This window comes from Phascolarctos cinereus, unplaced genomic scaffold (assembly GCF_003287225.1).
Source record: "Phascolarctos cinereus isolate Bilbo 61053 unplaced genomic scaffold, phaCin_HiC Scaffold_5;HRSCAF=322, whole genome shotgun sequence".
Lineage (NCBI taxonomy): Eukaryota > Metazoa > Chordata > Mammalia > Diprotodontia > Phascolarctidae > Phascolarctos > Phascolarctos cinereus.
Window position 1 is genome coordinate 257,464,859 of NW_027555958.1, and position 17,196 is coordinate 257,482,054.

The following is a 17,196-nucleotide window of genomic DNA, read 5'->3' on the forward strand; positions in this document are numbered from 1 at the left end:
AACGGTGTGACTCATAGCCCAAGCAGTCGCTGTTAAGGGCTTGAAAGCCTATATATTAGAACATTCTGCAAATTCAATTCAATAGTATTTATAAAGCAACTACTATGTAAGAGGTATCGTGGTTACAAAGTAAAAAAATGAAACAATTCCTGCCTTAATGGTTTTAGTTTTACCAGGGAATAAAAAATATACATAGATAAATTAATACGGGGAGGGGTGGAGCAAAATGGTTTATCTTTCTACAATGGGTGATTGTTGAATAAAGTAAATATAATTTGAGTAGAGAATCAGTAAAGGCTTCCTCTAAGAACTGACATCTGAACTGAGTCTTAGAATTAAGGATTCAAGGAGGCAGAGAACATAGATCAGATGCAGGAGGCACCTCAGAGACCATCTAGTCCACTCCTTAATTTTACAAATGAGGAAACTGAGGCCCAGAAAGATTATGTCATTTGCCCAAGGTCCCAGAGGTAATAAGTGGCAGAGCCAGAATTTGAAACTCTGTCTTTCTGCAAACTATTGCCCAAGTGTGGGTGAGCAAAGGCATTGGGACAGAAGTTTGCCACACTGGGAAACTTCAGCTGGCAAATTTGGCTGAAAGACAATATCTATGAAGTAATATGAAATAGGTGCTTGATAAATAATCATTAAGCAGAATTGAACTATATTGCCTTTTTGGGTAATATGAAAAATCCACAGCTAGGAGAATTTTTTTCTACCAAGGGATTGAAAACTTTTGCATGAAGAAAATCAGTGTTGATAGGATAAGGGAAGCCTTCATTTAGGTGAGAACAGGGTGAATTTTTGATATACCAAAACACTATTGGTGGATTGTGGATTGGCCTAACTGTTCTGGGAAAAAATTTGAAATTATGCTAAATTTGACCCAGAGACTGTGCTGGGAGATATTTGACTCAAGCCAAATACTCACAGTAGCACTTTTTGTGGTACAAAAAACTATAAACAAAACAGATGTGGATCATCAGCTGGGGAATGACTAAACAAACCATTTAGCACATGAATGTAATGGAATATTACTGTACCATGAGAAATTATGAATATGAAGAGTTCTTAGAAGTATGGGAAAACTTCTATGAATGGATAGAGTGAGGGAGAATAAGAAAAACAACTGCAATAATACAAATGGAACAGAAAAACCCCAAGTAAATGCTGCCTAATTGGAATAACCAAACATAGTCCTGCAGAAAAGTTGAGGGAATGCACCTTCTTTCTAGGGATGGGGAACTATGGTTAGGGAATGTTTCATATGCTGTCAGACTTAACTATGTTCCTTGGTTTTGCTGAGCTATCTTTTTTTTTTCTTTTAAATTTTTTTAATTTATAAGGATGGCTTACTTGTGTAGGGAAGGGGGAAGAGATATCTTGAGAAATATAGGTGATGTAAAAACAAAATATACAATAATTTAAAGAGCTATTTAGTTATCCTGGAATCAATGTGAGTGAAATTCTATTAAAAAACACACTATCATCCTGTCTTCTCACTTCTTCAATCTTTCCTTTTTTCTTTCCATTCCCTACTCTCCCATTTTACTTTCTTTCTACATTCCCTCATCTTTTCTCTCTTCCTCCCTCACTCTCCTTTCTCTTCTTTCTCATTTCTGACTTGCTTTCCTCTTTTTTCCTTATCTTCTCTATACTCTAATTTTTGCCTCTCTTCGAGTGATCTCCTCCATCCTTCCCACAGCTGCTTTCCTCTTCCAAACACAAATCTAACTCTCAAATCTGGTGCCTCTTCCTACTCTGATACCCCACATCCGAACCCATCACTGCCACCTTCCTCCCTATAAGTGGCTCATGCCCAAATTTAGCCCAAGACATCAGCCCTTTCAGTACAATAGTCTGGGTATGTCTGCTAAGTCCCCTGTAACTTATTACAATATAATCTTCATTATTCTTCAGTGGGTTATCTATTTTATGAATATTAATTATCTGCAGAACTTTTAATGTTGGATGCCACTAGTTGGTATTAGTTGAGAAAACACAAACTCATATCTTATTGTCAACCTGTTATCAACCTAATATAATGAAGAAAATAAATCTATTGTCAAGGGAAAAAAATCATATGATTAAGTCAAAAGTCAGATAAATTGTTTTTGAATCACACACACACTGCTTTGTTAGTCATTAGTGCAATTAACTGAGAAGTGATCATACTTTAGAGAACTGAACAACGATACATACCTTTCATAGAGGTAGATACTATTTCTAAATTCACATCTTAGATCAAATTATTAGGGGTAAAATGTCAACTCTATAAGAAAAAAAGGAAGGCAAGGAAAAAGAAAGCAGTAGCAGCATCCCTACCACCTCTAAGCCATAACCATTCATTTACTTAGTATATGTTCTTAGGTGCCCTGGGCTACAGATAAACAAATCTTTCCAAAAAGATTTTGAGTATGATAGATTTGAATAAGTCATTCTGACACCCCAGTCTCTCAGCTGACATTCCTAATACTGAGGTATTAGATAATTTTTGTTGGCCTGCTCTAAGGCATCTGTCTACCCAGTCACCAACATGACTTTCTGATGCGTGATGAGGTACTAAGAGTAACTGTAGCTTTGTCGGTAGGATTTCTCTGCAGTTTCATGTGGAATAAATTATTAAAATTTTTATGTCAATGGATAATGTGGCTTCTCCCCAGTGTGAATTCTCTGATGTACAATGAGGTGTGAACTCCGCCTGAAGGCTTTCCCACACTCATCACATTCATAAGGTTTTTCCCCAGTGTGGATTCTCCTATGTCCTATAAGGTGTGAGCTGTAACTGAAGGCTTTCCCACAAATATCACATTCATAGGGTCTCTCCCCACTATGTATTCTCTGATGTCCAACAAGTGCAGAACTATGACTAAAAGATTTCCCACATTCATGACATTCATAAGGTTTTTCCCCACTGTGGATTCTCTGATGATGAAAGAGGCCAGAGCTCTGACTGAAACTTTTCCCACAGTCAATACACTGGTAAGGTTTCTCTCCAGTATGAATCCTCTGATGTTGAATAAGATGTGAGCTGAGACAGAAAGCTTTCCCACAATCATTACACTGGTAAGGTTTCTCTCCAGTATGCGTTCTTTGATGTCTAATAAGGCCTGAACTATAATGGAAGGCTTTCCCACAATCATTGCATTGGAAAGGTTTCTCTCCAGTATGGGTCCTTTGATGCTGAATAAGGTGTGAACTGTAATAGAAAGCTTTCCCACAATCATTACATTGATAGGGTTTTAGTTTGCTATGTATTCTCTGATGGTCAATAAGTTGTGAGCTCTGAATGAAGGTTTTTCCACATTCATTACATGAATAGGGTCTTTCTCCAGTATGAATTCGCTTATGTCTAATAAGGCTTGAGTTCTGAGTGAAGCTTTTCCCACATTCATCACATTTATGTCGTTTCTCAATTTCAGCATTTCCTTGATGCCCTTCTAATTTGCCCTCACAGACTTCTCCAAGCTCAAGACCCTGAGGAATATGCCCATTGAGCCTATCAGGCAACTCCCCTTTAGATTCCGTATCTGCTTTAATATCCTGGTTTTGAGCTGACTCTCCATTCTCCATTGTGGTCACACCATCTGAAAGAATAAATATACTATGCAAACATTACTGGGAAAAAAGAAGGTGTCTTTAGGAAGAACAAGATGATACAAATTAAACAAATGCACACCAGGAGTATGTAACTTGTATATACCTAGAAAATAATGTTACAAATATGGAGAGAGAAAGAATAGGGGCAGGTAAGGGTAGCAGGGGTTATGCAGATGAGAAGATAAAAAATGATCAGAAAGGGAGGGCAAAGCTCAGAGAATGGATGAAGAGAGCTAATCAGGTAGCATAAATGCGACCAAGAGAACATGCACAATGATGAATAGGAAAAGGAAAAAAAAACCAACTTAAGGATGGGTTCACCAATTCAGAATACAACATAAAGATAAAAGAACAAAAAGGCAAAGCAGGAGAAATGAAGAGGATCTATACAAGATATTTTTGAAGTTAAGACATAAGATTCCATTTTCAAACAGTACAATGTTATATTGTGTAGCATTCTACCAAATGCTTTCACATGTTATCTCATTTTATCTTCACAGGACTCAAACCTAGATCGCCCAACTACGTGTCAATAGCTTTTTCCACTATACTATATTTACATATCATACCTCACTTACACCTTTACATACCATACCTCTCAGGGACAATGCCTGGCACATAGTAGAAGCTTAATAAATGCTTAGTGATTGACTGACTTACCCCTTCTGAGGAAAGACCAGAGCCCAAGATAAAAAGGGAGCTGTCACTTAGGGTCAGGAAGAAGAAATAAGGATTTTTTTCCCTCTGGGACATTAATGATTTCCCTCTTCTATATGGGCCTAAGGAGGCAGAACTTAGAGTCTTGGGGGAGGAGCCAAGATGGTGGAGTGAAAGCAGTGACTTGCTTGAGTTCTCCCCCCAAGCCCCTCCAAATACTCATAAAAAATGGCTCTAAACAAATTCTGAAGCAGCAGAACCCACAAAAAGACAGAGTGAAACAAATTTCCAGCCCAAGACAACCTGGATGATTGATCAGAAAGGTGTATTGCGCCGGGCTGGGAGCGCAGCGTGGGAGCGCAGCATGGGCGCGCAGGCCGCAGCAAACCTGGAGCAGGCGTCAGAGGACTGAATCGCGGGCAGCTGTGGAGATTTCTAGACTTCTCAATCCATGAATGCCAAAGACAATTTAGAAGGTCAGTGGGAAAAGTCTGTTTCTATCAGTGGTCAGAGAGGAAGGCGGGGTTTCAGTTCCATTCCCCAAGAGCGTGACCCTGGGGGGCGGAGCAGCTGCTTCCTGAGCTTCCGGCCCACAGACTGAGGGGGAATCCAGTGGCTGATCAGAGAGGGACTGCAGGGATCTCTTTGCCAGTGCTGAGGCAGGAATGTCTTGCTTTGACCGTGTGTGGATCTGGGTCACAGTTCTGGGTGGTGGTGCTGAGGTGAGGAGGAGCACTGGTATGGTGGAGCTTGGAGTGGCTGTGGAGAGGAACCCCTCCTCACAGTTATGGGACAGAAAGGAATATTTGTGGTCACAGGCCAGGAAAGGAGTAAACAGCTTACCCCTTATCATACCACCTTGGAAGAACTGAAAATTTACAGGTCCCTACAAGTATCTCTGAAAACAGCTACACAAACCCCTGAAGCTTGGGACAGTACACTCTCCACATTGGAAGCAGACTCTTACCTTAACAAAGAGTTTAAAACTCAAGTAATTGGCTGGGATCATGAGCAAGCAGCGCAAAAAGAGTCAAACTATATTATCTTACTTTGGTGACAAAGAAGATCAAAATATACAACCAGAAGTCAACAAAATCAAGGCTCCTACATCCAAAGCCTCCAAGAAAAATATGAATCAGTCCCACGCCTTGGAAGAGCTCAAAAGGGATTTTGAGAAGCAAGTAAGGAAAGTAGAGGAAAAACTGGGAAGAGAAATGAGAGTGATGCAAGAAAATCATGAAAAACAAGTCAACAGCTTGCTAAAGGAGACCCAAAAAAATACTGAAGAAAATAACACCTTAAAAAAAGCCTAACCCAAATGGCAAAAGAGGTCCAAAAAGCCAATGAGGAGAAAAATGCCCTAAAAAAAAATTGGCCAAATGGAAAAGGAAGTCCAAAAGATTACTGAAGAAAATACTTCCTTAAAAATTAGAATAGAGCAATTGGAAGACAGTGACTTTATGAGAAATCAAGACACTGTAAAACAAATCCAAAAGAATGAAAAATTAGAAAACAATGTGAAATATCTCATTGGAAAAACAACTGACCTGGAAAATAGATCCAGGAGAGAGAATTTAAAAATTATTGGACTATCTGAAAGCCATGATCAAAAAAAGAGCCTAGACATCATCTTTCAAGAAATTATCAAGGAAAACTGCCCTGATAATTAGAACCAGAGGGCAAAATAGAAATTGAAAGAATCCACAGATCTCCTCCTGAAAGAGATCCCCAAAGGAAAACTCCTAGGAATATTGTAGCCAAATTCCAGAGTTCCCAGGTCAAGGAGAAAATATTACAAGCTGCCAGAAGGAAACAATTCAAGTACTGTGGAAACACAATCAGGATAACACAAGATTTAGCAGCTTCTACATTAAAGGACCGCAGGGCATGGAATATAATATTCCGAGGGCAAAGGAGATAGGATTACAACCAAGAATCACCTACCCAGCAAAACTGAGTATAATCCTTCAGGGGAAAAAATGGTCATTCAGTGAAATAGAGGACTTTCAAGCATTCCTGATGAAAAGACCAGAGCTAAACAGAAAATTTGACTTTCAAATACAGGACTCCAGTGGAACATGAAGAGGTAAACAGGAAAGAGAAATCATAAGAGACTTATTAAGATTGAACTGTTTACATTCCTGCATGGAAAGATGATATTTGTAACTCATGAGAACTTTGTCAGTATTAGGGTAGTTGAAGGAAAAAAATTGTATGTATGTATTATGTATAGATAGATAGAGGGCACAGGGTGAGTTGAAGATTAAGGGGTCATATCTGGAGAATAAAATTAAGGGATGAGAGAGGATGATACTCGGAGAAGAAAGGGAGAGGTAGAATGGGGTAAATTATCTCACAAAAAAAAAACAGAAAAGAAAAGTCTCTCACAGTGGAGGGGAAACAGGGGAAGGTGAGAGGGAATGAGGGAATCTTATTCTCATAGGATTTGGCTTAAGGAGGGAATAACATACACATTCAATTGGGTATGGAAATCTGTCTTACCCTACAGGAAAATAGGGGGAAGGGGACAAGAGAGCAGGGGGTGATAGAGAGGAGGGCAGATTGGGAAAGGGGGTAATCAGAAGTAAATACTTCTGAGGAGGGACAGGGTCAAAAGAAAGAATAGAATAGATGGGAGGGCAGGATAGGATTAAGGGAAATAGAGTTAGTTTTTCACAACATGTCTACTAAGGAAGTGTTTTGCATAACTGCACATGTACAACCTATATTGAGTTGCTTGCCTTTTCAATGAGGGTGGGTGGGGAGGGAGGAAGGGAGAAAATTTGGAACTCAAAGTTTTAAAAACACATGTTTTAAAAAAATGTTTTCACATGCAACTGGGAAATAAGAAATACAGGAATGGGGTACAGAAGTCTATCCTGCTGTACAGGAAAATAGAAGGGGAAGGGGATAAGAGAATGGAGTGGGGAGAGATAGAAGAGAAGGCAGACCAGGGGAAGGGATATTCAGAATGCGTGCCATCTTGGGGTGGGGGGAGGGGTGAGAAATTTGGAACTCAAAAACTTGTGGAAGTGAATATTGAAAACTACAAATAAATAAATTTTTATTAGAAAGTAAAAAAATTAAAATTAAAAACATTTTAAAAAAAAGAACTTAAGAGTCTCTGTATTCTAAGACTAAACTCAATGGACCTTCAGAAACCTGATAATTACTAACATAAAAGATGCAAATAAACCATAAACCCATAAAATCCCATAAGGACTAACCCCATTAGTCCTTACCCAGAGCAACCACGTTCCCATAATTGTCGTGCCTTTTGTCACTACAGAGGCTCTTCTGAACAGGGTCCAGCTGTCCCCATTTCTCCAATGCAAATGACATGGTCATATCCTCAAATGTCATTAGTTTCTGGGGAAAAATAAAACAAAACATGAGATCTCCATTTTCAGGTCAGGTTACCATTGGAATAGTAACACCACTGGGACCTAAATTGAGGAATAAAACTGGTAATAGGAAAATAGGATACACAGGGAGACTATCTCATAAGGGTTCTGAGAAGGTAAGGGGAGCTAAGAGCAAAGAATGAAGATAAATAGGTTATTGGAATACTTGGAATAAGTTAAGATAAGACTTGGACCGAGGCAGGGGAAATGGGTAGGCAAGCCCCGCCCAAAAGAAAGAGAAAACCACTGTCAGGCAACAGGCAAGAGGGCAAAGGTCACAGCTCACCTGGAATCCAGTTGTATTGCATGTGAGAAGTGAAGCTGCCATCTTTTGGTCACTAGGAACTCCCTTTTGTGGAAGTATAGGAATATGAGGAAGAAGCAGAGCTAAGAGAGAAGAAAGGAGTGAGTGAGACCAATCCTATTATGTGGTTTCCTACTGTTATGGAATCTAAGATTATCTTCAGAATTTGTTTTCTTCATCTGAAAACTTATTGCAGTAGTGATCATGTAAGATCTTCATAGATTCCTTTTGTATTTTTCAACTTCAATAACTGAGACAAAGGTATGCTAGAAAACAAATTAATTTTGGGACAACTACATTCAATGATAATACAAGATCCTGTAATATATAAAACACAGTTAACATCAACAAGAAAAGAAATTGTCATGATTAGCAGCTGAAACCCAAGAGCAGAAAGCATATTGTTGCCAGAAAGCTACACCATATAAAAATCCAATTCCTAAATATATAAGAACTTAAAAAAAACCTGATTTTGTAAATGACAAACCATGATGCAAGTGACCTAAAATTAGTGAGGAGAGTATAGCAGTTGCAAAAAAAAAAAGCATTTTGAAAGGAAATCCACAAAAATAATAGAATTAAATCTTTTTCTACTATCTTCTCTAAGAATAAGTTCTACACCACTACACTCAATATAAAACAATCCCTAATGCTGTTTATCCAGAGAAGTGAATTAGAAGTAGACCTACTAGGTCTTTTGTTCATCTATCCAAGAGGTGGGGAACCTATGGTTTCAAGGCCACATGTGACTTTCTAGGTCCTTGGGTGCAGCCTTCTAACTGAGTCCAAGTTTTACAGAACAAATCCTTTTATTAAGGGGATTTGTTCTGTGAAATTTGGATTCAGTCAAAGGGCTGTACTTGAGGTCCTAGAGGGCCATGTGTGGCCTCCAGGCTGCAGGTTCCCCACCCCGATCTAACCTGTTGCCACATGTTTTTTCTTATGAGAACATTTTAAAAGTATAATTTGTTAGATAAAATGAAGTTCTTGCCTAGTTTCACTAACACAGTTTAGTTTTGAAAAAGTTTGAAAATCAGATAACTTCTACATAATTATTACCCATCACAACACAGTTCTAAATAATACCACTGCACACTGTACACCATATAGCTGCCCTGAAAAATTTAATGAACTTGACTTTATATATGGCTTCTATCAATACCCACATCTTTAAGGTTTGCAAAGCACTTTAGAAACATCATATCATTTAGAAATATTAAATCATTATATCAGATATCATTATAACCCAGGGATATAGATTCTATTTATTGACATTTTATAGATGAGGCACCTGAGTCAGACAAAAGTTAAATGACTTGTATGTAGTCACACAGCTAGTAAGGGCTAGATAATTACTTTACCACCATCGATCGGTAACCTTTTCCTCCTTTTACTCCAACCAACTATTTATATCACTTGGGCCCCACTTTTATGTTAATTTTATTATGAACTTAAATATCAACAAACATAAACAGTGTTCAATAAACCCAAAAGCATTAAGTACTTAGGAAAGAATTCCCTATTTGATAAGAACTACTAAGAAAACTGGAAAGCAGTCTAGTAGAAATTAGATTTAGACAAATATTTTATACTATATTCCACAATAAATTAAAAATATATAAAAAGATCAGACCATAAAAAATTAAGAGAGAAGCAAATCTTTTACAACTGTGGGTAAAGAATAACTCCTAACCAAAAAAAGAGATAGACGCAATTATAAAAGGCAAAACAGACAATTTTGATTACATGAAATTGAAAAGACTTTACCTGAACAAAATTAATATAGTTACATAACTAGGATATAAGAAAGTAAGCAGCTGAATGGGAAGAAATTTTTACATGAAATATCTCTGATAAGGGTCTGATATCTAAGACATATGGATAAATAATATAAATATATAAGATCATTCTCCAATAGATCAAATAGTCAAAGAATATGAACAGGTTTTTAAACAAACTGCAATTATTAACAACCATTAAAAATGCTACAGATAATTAATAATAAAAGAAATGTGAATCAAAATAACCCAGCAATTTGGCGAAGACGACAAAAGATGGTAACATAGTCAACACGTACAATGTTGAAAGGATTGTGGAAAGAGAAGTACACTAATCCACTGTTGGTGGAGCTATGAACTAGTACAGCAATTCTGGAAAGCAATTTGGAATTATGCAAAAAAAAATGACTAAAAAGGTGATTTATCACTTCATCCAGAGATTGCCCTGCAAGGAGATTTGTGATAAAAAGAAATTCCTCATATGCACCAAATTATTTATAATAGCAGTTTTTGCGCTACCAAAGAACTAGAAATAAAGTAGATACTCACTGACTGAGGAATGGTTAAAAAAATTGGGGTACATATTTATGTACAAGAACTAACAAATACAAATCTAGAGTAGCATGGAAAAAATCGTGAATTAATGCATGTGAAGAAAGCACAGCCAGAAAACAGTATTCACAATGATTATAACAATGTAACTGAACAACAGTAAGGAAACTATCAGAATTGAATGCTGTGAAATTATAATGACCAAGCCTGGACTCAAAGAATAGATATGAAATAACAATTCCCTGGGCTCATTTGCAAGTAGAGGATCATGGATGTGGGTTAGTGCATATATACACATCAAATTATTTGATACAGTGTTTAGTTTTGTGGAACTTTTTTTCTTTCTTCCTTTCTTTATATTTGATTATAAGGAATGGATCTCTGGGAGGGGCTTAGGAAGCAATACAGTGGGAAATATCAATAAAAATTTATTTTAAAAACTATAGACCTAATCATCAACAAACATGAACATTTCAATATGCAAAAAATGAATTTTAAAAGAGAACTCTATATGAAACCACAAATTTCTTTTTTAAAATTTTTTATTTAGTATTTTTAATAATAATTAAATTAAATAAAAATAATTTTTATTTAATATTTTATTTTTCCTGTTTACCTTATACAATTTTAACATTCATTTTAAAAACTTTAAGTTCCAAATTCTCTCCCTTCCTCCTCCCTCCTACACAATGAGCAGGTAAGCAATTTGATATAGGTTATACGTGTGTAGTCATGCAAAACACTTTCATAACAGACAAGGAGAGAATGAAGAAAAGTCTTGAGAGTTTGAGGATGATAGTGGGGGCAATCTGCTGGAGAAGATGGGATGAAGTGGGATTACTTTATACTTAGAGGGCTTTGCTTTGGAAAGGAGAACGGCTACCTATTCTTGTGAGACAAGGTAGAAGACATAGTGGGGGAGGTATTTGAGTGATGTGAGATGAGGAGGAAGGGAGTAAAGGGAACTCTCAGTGAATGGTCTCATTTTCTTTTCAGTGAAATATGAGGCAAGGATTTTAGCTGAGGTGAGGGAAGAAGAAACCATGTAACAGAAGCAAACACACTTCTGTGGGCCCAAAATTACTGAATTATAGGACAGTACAATAACAGATGCTAATAATGATAACTTTGAATCATCAAGAAATGGTTAAATTCATTATATTCTGCCCAATTGCCTTACCAAAGAAAAAAAGAAAAAACATGGGTCTAATTCCTATGTTTAGGGGCAGCTGGGTGGCGCAATGGATATAGCACTGGGCCTGGAGTCAGGAGGATCTGAGTTCAAATGTAGCCTCAGACCAGACACTTGATACTTACTAGCTATGTGACCTTGGGCAAGTCACTTAACCCTGATTGCCTCACAAAATATAAAATAAAATACAATAAATAAATAAATTCATTATATTCTGTTTGGCATGGCAGAGTAGAAACAAAGAGAAACTAGGTCCATCACCACTCCTCCAAACTCTGCCTGCCCCAATAGTCTGACAACAAGCCAGCTGGTGGTGATGTTCTGCTGCCACTAATTCCCTAAGTGACATAGTGAAAAGATCACTGGACTCAGAGTGATTAGAGTTGGGTTCAAATACTGGTTATGACAACTCATAATTTGTGTCATCTTGACAAATCACTTAACCTCTCTAGCATCTCAGTTTCATCACCTGTAAGAAAAGGATGTTAACACTCATGCTGCCTACCTCACAGGATTTATAGGATCATAAATTTAGAGCTGAAAAAAAAACATTAGAGGCTATCAAGTCCAACAATTAATTGACTTTCCCACGGTCTCACAGCTAGTAGGTATCTGAAGTAGGATTTGAAGCCAGGACTTCCAGGTGGCTCAGTGTATGGAACCTGGAGTCAGGAAGTTCAAAACTGACTTCAAGACACTTATTAGCTGTGTGACCCTGGGCAAGTCATTTAATTTCTATCTGCCTCAGTTTCCTCAACTATAAAATGGGGATAATAATAGTACTACCTCATAGGTTTGTTATAAAGATCAAGTAAGATCAAATACTTGTAAAACAGCACACTTAATAAATACTGGTTCCCTTTCCCTGGCATCTATTACATCATGTTAATTCTCTGTTATGATAATGAAAATGCTTTATGTACTTTAAAAATGCTACACAGATATGAGTTATTAATAATACAGCATTTAAAGATTTGAAAAGTACTTTCCTCACAACAGCCCTGTGAATTAGGCACATTTTGTGGATAAAGAAACAGGCTCTGTCAATTTGTCTTGCTTGTGATCACAAAACTAGTAAGTGTCTGAGGCAGCATTCAAACTCAGATCTGAGTTCAAGTCCAAGAATCTTCCCACTATGCCACACTGTCTCAATATAACTGCAGTCAATTCTCCTTTATATCATCTCTCATATCCCTCCCTTCCAATATAGAATTGTAAAACTGCAAAGTTGGAGAAGACTATATTGGCTTATTCTAGTCCAATCTCTACCTAAGCATAAAATCTATCTCTAATATCTAAAACAAGCTTCATTAATCCACTAGCCTTTAAGGCGGCCATACTAGTTCAGACAAGCATCATTTCATGCCTGATAACTTCAACAGCCTCTTAACTGATCTCCTTGTCACCAGGCTCTATTACCCAAAATAACCCTACACACTGATGCTATTTTAGTTTTGCTTTGTACTATCTTCCACTACTAATAACCTTCAATGGTTCCCCAGTGACAGAAAGATAAGGTGTATAAACTTCTTAGCATTTGAGGGACCTATAATCTAGGTACCTCAAAATCTGACTTTCCTATATAACTTTGCTCATGTCCTTCATTCTGACCCTGTATGTTTTTCCCACTGCTCCCATCCATCCTTTAAGATCCAGCTTAAATTTTATCTCTTCTGTGAAAGTTTCTCTGACCACTCCATCCCTAAGTGATTTCTTTTACCTCTGAAATCTGGTAGCGTATTATTTCTACAGGGAATATCAAAATCCCCTGCACAATATCCAGTCCTTTGTCCCTTAATTCAGGCATATGTAACTGTATTAAAAGACTTTTTAAAGAAGGATAAAGATAGAAGCACAAACACATGAATGTCATAAACTAAAATAAACATACAGTTTTACTTTGGGACCACTAGTTTACACCATTCACATGCACTTATTTGCTGCTTTTTATTATTGTTTTACCTACCAACTAGACTGAAAATTGTCTAAAAGATGGGACTGTCTATGTTCCCCATAACCAAAGCACAATGATTTGTACATAGTAAGCACTCAATAAATGTTACTGATTGACTGAGTGATTCTATAGTGTCTCCAGAAAATACCAGGGCATTGAATTTTAACACTCACCACTCTTCTGTAGGGGCTGGGGATCCTGAGATTCACATTTGACCTGGGTTTCCATGGGCTGTAACTGTATATTAGGTGACACCTTTACTGAACCCATAGGCACCAATGCTCGTCTGTAGGAACTGGCTGGAACCTAAAGGCAATGAAGTATAATTAGGCATATGAGGAAATCACTATGATACATGCAGCCAAAATCTCCCCAAAGTGACCATATGTAAAGTTCCTCAATCTAACAAGGAACATATACTGTCCATTTCCTACCTGTTGTCTTGGTTCATCAAGCTCTTTCTCCAAATCTTCCAGTACAGTCACAGCCTCCTCCCCACTCTTTGGCTCATGTTCCCGAACCCAAGTTTGGAGATCCTCAGGTAAGATGGTTAAGAACTGCTCAAGTACCAGTAGATCTAAGATCTGTTCTTTTGTGTGCATTTCTGGTTTTAGCCACTCACAGCAGAGCACCCAGAGACGGCCCAAAGCTTCACGGGGACCAGGTGTTTCCTTGTAACAGAACTGCCTAAAGCGCTGACGAAAGAGTTCTTGGCTATAAATATTATTCCCTTGCAAGTTAGATTCTTGCTCCCAGACATGGCCTTCTTCATTCTTTACTGTGAGAAGTTTTTTCTGTTCCTCTGGAACTCCACGAGGCAGTGTAACAGCCATTCTGGGCTGGAACAGATCAGACTATGGTTCACTTCTGGCTGAGGTTTATGGTTCAGGACATATGACTGTTGTTTCTTCTCCCAAAGCCCTCCTAATATATGGGAAGAAGCACAGATAACAAAGAAGTAACCAGTTCTACTAAAAAACTCACACTGATAAAGTCACTAAGGCAATTCACTGTCTAGGAATAAAAATCCACAAAACTAACTGAAAGAAAATTGTTATCCTCAAAGGTCAAAAAAAATTCAGATAACTTATCCTTCGGTAGTATAGGGATACTGAGTTTCAGAAGGAAAATGATATTCATGAAGTATTAGCAATCTCTTCAGATTTGAGGGCAAAACAGAAAGGAAAAACAATGCCTGTGAATTAATGACCACTTTAGACCAGGGGTTCTTAACCTTTTTGGTATCAAGTACCATTATGGAAATCTGGGGAAGCCTATGGATCCCTTCTCAGAGTAAGGTTTTTAAATGAATAAAATAATTAGTATTACAAAAGAAAGTAATTCTATTAAAATAGTTATTAAAATATTGTTTTAAAAATTCACAGACCCGAAGTTAAGAACCAAAGGTTTAGATCAGTACACAACGTCCAGAAAGAGAAGATCTGAATGAATCCTTAATTGCCTTTTAGGTAGAGAGGCATTGTGATATAGTAGATCAATCACTTTTTTGGTCCTCCAAGTCATAAAGACCAGGATTCAAATTTTCCCTCTAACAAGTAGTTAAAGACTATGGTAATAACTGTAGAAATAGTAAATTCGAGAGAGATTAAAGAAATAAAAATGGAAGATTTTGGATGATGACAGATAAAGATGTGAGGCATGATCCTTCATAAACCTTAGGAATTAGGACAATTATGACATGAAGAGGGCATTGAGAAGGATTCGATGTTATAGAGAAAGGGTGTGAGAAGCCATAGAGTAAAATCAATTTCATTTATAACTCTTTTCTCTTCCCTCAGGTCTGCCAGCCACCCAGTTCTGTGCCTTGGTTCCAGACACCAGGACAAAGTAGGACCTAGGTAAACTGTGTACTAGAGGGGTCAGAAATCCAATTCCTGAGTTCGATCTTGGCTCTGTCACTCCTAATCTATGTGTCCTTGTTCAAATCACTTCACATTTCTGGAATTCAGCTTCCTTATCAACAAAAAGGTGTTTGGACCAGCTCTAAATCTAAGATTTTAAGATCTTTTTGCCTTCAAGCATCTACCCTTTCATTGTGCCTCATCTTCTCCCCTGATGTTGCTTCAGCAGCTCTCATTCAATGTACATAACTCTTGATTCTCAATCCATCCTGAGATGTCCATCCTGGGTTGTTATTTAATTTCTAGAATATCTCTTAGTACTGCATACAGCACACACCATCGACTTAGTGCCCTTTATCTGAAAGATTCCTACCATCAAACTCCATCACGTTTCCAGTTTTCTTCCACATTTCAAAGCCTGACGTAGGGAAGTGAGCTTTTTGATATTTCAGGAACTATTCAAGAACAAGGACACAGAGCTAATCCTATAGGTTGTCTAACCCTTGTTTGGTAGAAAAAGTTAAGATATTAACCTCTCCTTTCCTATTGTTTATATCTAACGCCAAAAGGAATAGGTAGTTTAAAAAAAAAAAAGATCAACCAGAACAATCCAGAGGTTCCAGAAATAGTTACAACCTTCCTCCTTACAGCCACTAGGGCAAGCCAGATCCCATGGAAACTCCACCCCCTCCCCACCCTTAAGCGAACCCTCCACCAGCATCTTCAGAGCCCAGAAATTGCTTTGAAGTTCCGCCACATCCAAAGGTACCAGACCGAAGGAGTCCCCAGACCCAGAAACTGGAAAGGGCTTTGTCCGCAGAAGGGACTGAAAGATACAACTCCTTCGCGCCCTATCCACAGAGTAGATCTCCAGGCTGTCTACAGGTTACAGCGAGCGTTTGGGGACGTGGATCAGGACAGCAGTTCCACCCCGGATCCACCTGGTTTGGAGGGGACCCCGCGGTCCCTCTGACACACAATCCCTACCCACTCACCGCTAAGCCCGAGGGACAGCTAAACAAAAGTAGCAAACTCGAAAGACCGGAAGATTCTGAGCGCTGCGCCCACCCCCAGCACAACGGAACAGTAAACCATCATCATCCCCATCCCCATCCCCACCCCTCCAGCCCTGGCCACTTCCTGTTACCTCTAGGAATCCAGGAAGTTTTAGCTTCTCTGTGGTTGGTTTATACTATTCTACATTCTCATCTACTTCCTAATTGTCTCGGTGGGATTGAACTGGAAGGAGAGGGAAGAAGCAGAAGAGTCCACAGGAGACAGACACATAGCTCTATTGAGCATCATTCGGTTTTCTGAATCCCACTGACTTCAACCTAATAGAACCAAACAATGATCCTCAAATAACAGTATCTTAGATATAGTTCTGCATGGCCACAGAAGTCAGAAATCGGAGCAAATTTAGACTCAACATAAAGAAAAGCTTCTTAACAAAGTTCTCTAAAATCGCGAAGGGAGGGGGGTTATATTTCACTGAAGCCAAAGGTGGATGATGTTTGCTGAAACCCACAGGAAATTCATAAATTGGCTAGGGGTTAGCGCCTCAGAAATTCCTTTTCACAACTTTCCCTACCACAAACGCTTTTCATTTTCTTCCTCTCAAACACCTCTTCCTACAAACTTCAACCAAGAACACATCTACTACACTTCTACAAGTTTACTCTAGTAATTCAACGCATCTGTGAAGTCAAGGATGTGGGTACTCCCTCTCAATGAGTGTAGGTGCTGATAGCAAATCACCCAAGCTTTCTCATACTGTGTAACAAGAACTTTTTTCATATTCTTGGATCACATATATTGGAAATTACTTTTCCTCATTTTAAAAAATTTTATATAGATTTTAGGTATCAATCTCTTACAGAGCTATTTCATGAT

General features: G+C 38.1%; 1 protein-coding gene across 2 annotated transcripts; it reads right to left on the reverse strand.

Annotated features, from left to right (window-relative positions):
* Positions 1-2,087: 2,087 nt before the first annotated feature.
* Positions 2,088-16,401, reverse strand: LOC110194354 (zinc finger protein with KRAB and SCAN domains 8-like). 2 transcript variants are annotated; one of them, XM_020966612.2, is made up of 6 exons: positions 16,299-16,401; positions 13,876-14,365; positions 13,615-13,747; positions 7,948-8,048; positions 7,500-7,626; positions 2,088-3,587 (listed from the first exon to the last, which is right to left on the reverse strand). In XM_020966612.2, exons 2-6 carry the CDS (start codon positions 14,272-14,274, stop codon positions 2,632-2,634), a joined length of 1,716 nt encoding a protein of 571 aa, XP_020822271.1. In that variant the 5' UTR covers positions 14,275-14,365; positions 16,299-16,401; the 3' UTR covers positions 2,088-2,631. The 2 variants fall into 2 exon arrangements, with proteins under 2 accessions (XP_020822271.1, XP_078011858.1); XM_078155732.1 differs by lacking the exon at positions 16,299-16,401 and having other exon boundaries at positions 13,876-16,292.
* Between the last annotated feature and the right edge of the window lie 795 nt (positions 16,402-17,196).

Coding starts and splice junctions, on each gene's coding strand:
- LOC110194354 (XM_020966612.2), bottom strand. CDS start 14,274: ATGGCTGTTACACTGCCTCGTGGAGTTCCAGAGGAACAGAAAAAACTT. Junction 7,627..7,947: donor GCAATACAACTGGATTCCAG/GTGAGCTGTGAC, acceptor ATTTTTCCCCAG/AAACTAATGACATTTGAGGA. Junction 3,588..7,499: donor TGGGAACGTGGTTGCTCTGG/GTAAGGACTAAT, acceptor TTATTCTTTCAG/ATGGTGTGACCACAATGGAG.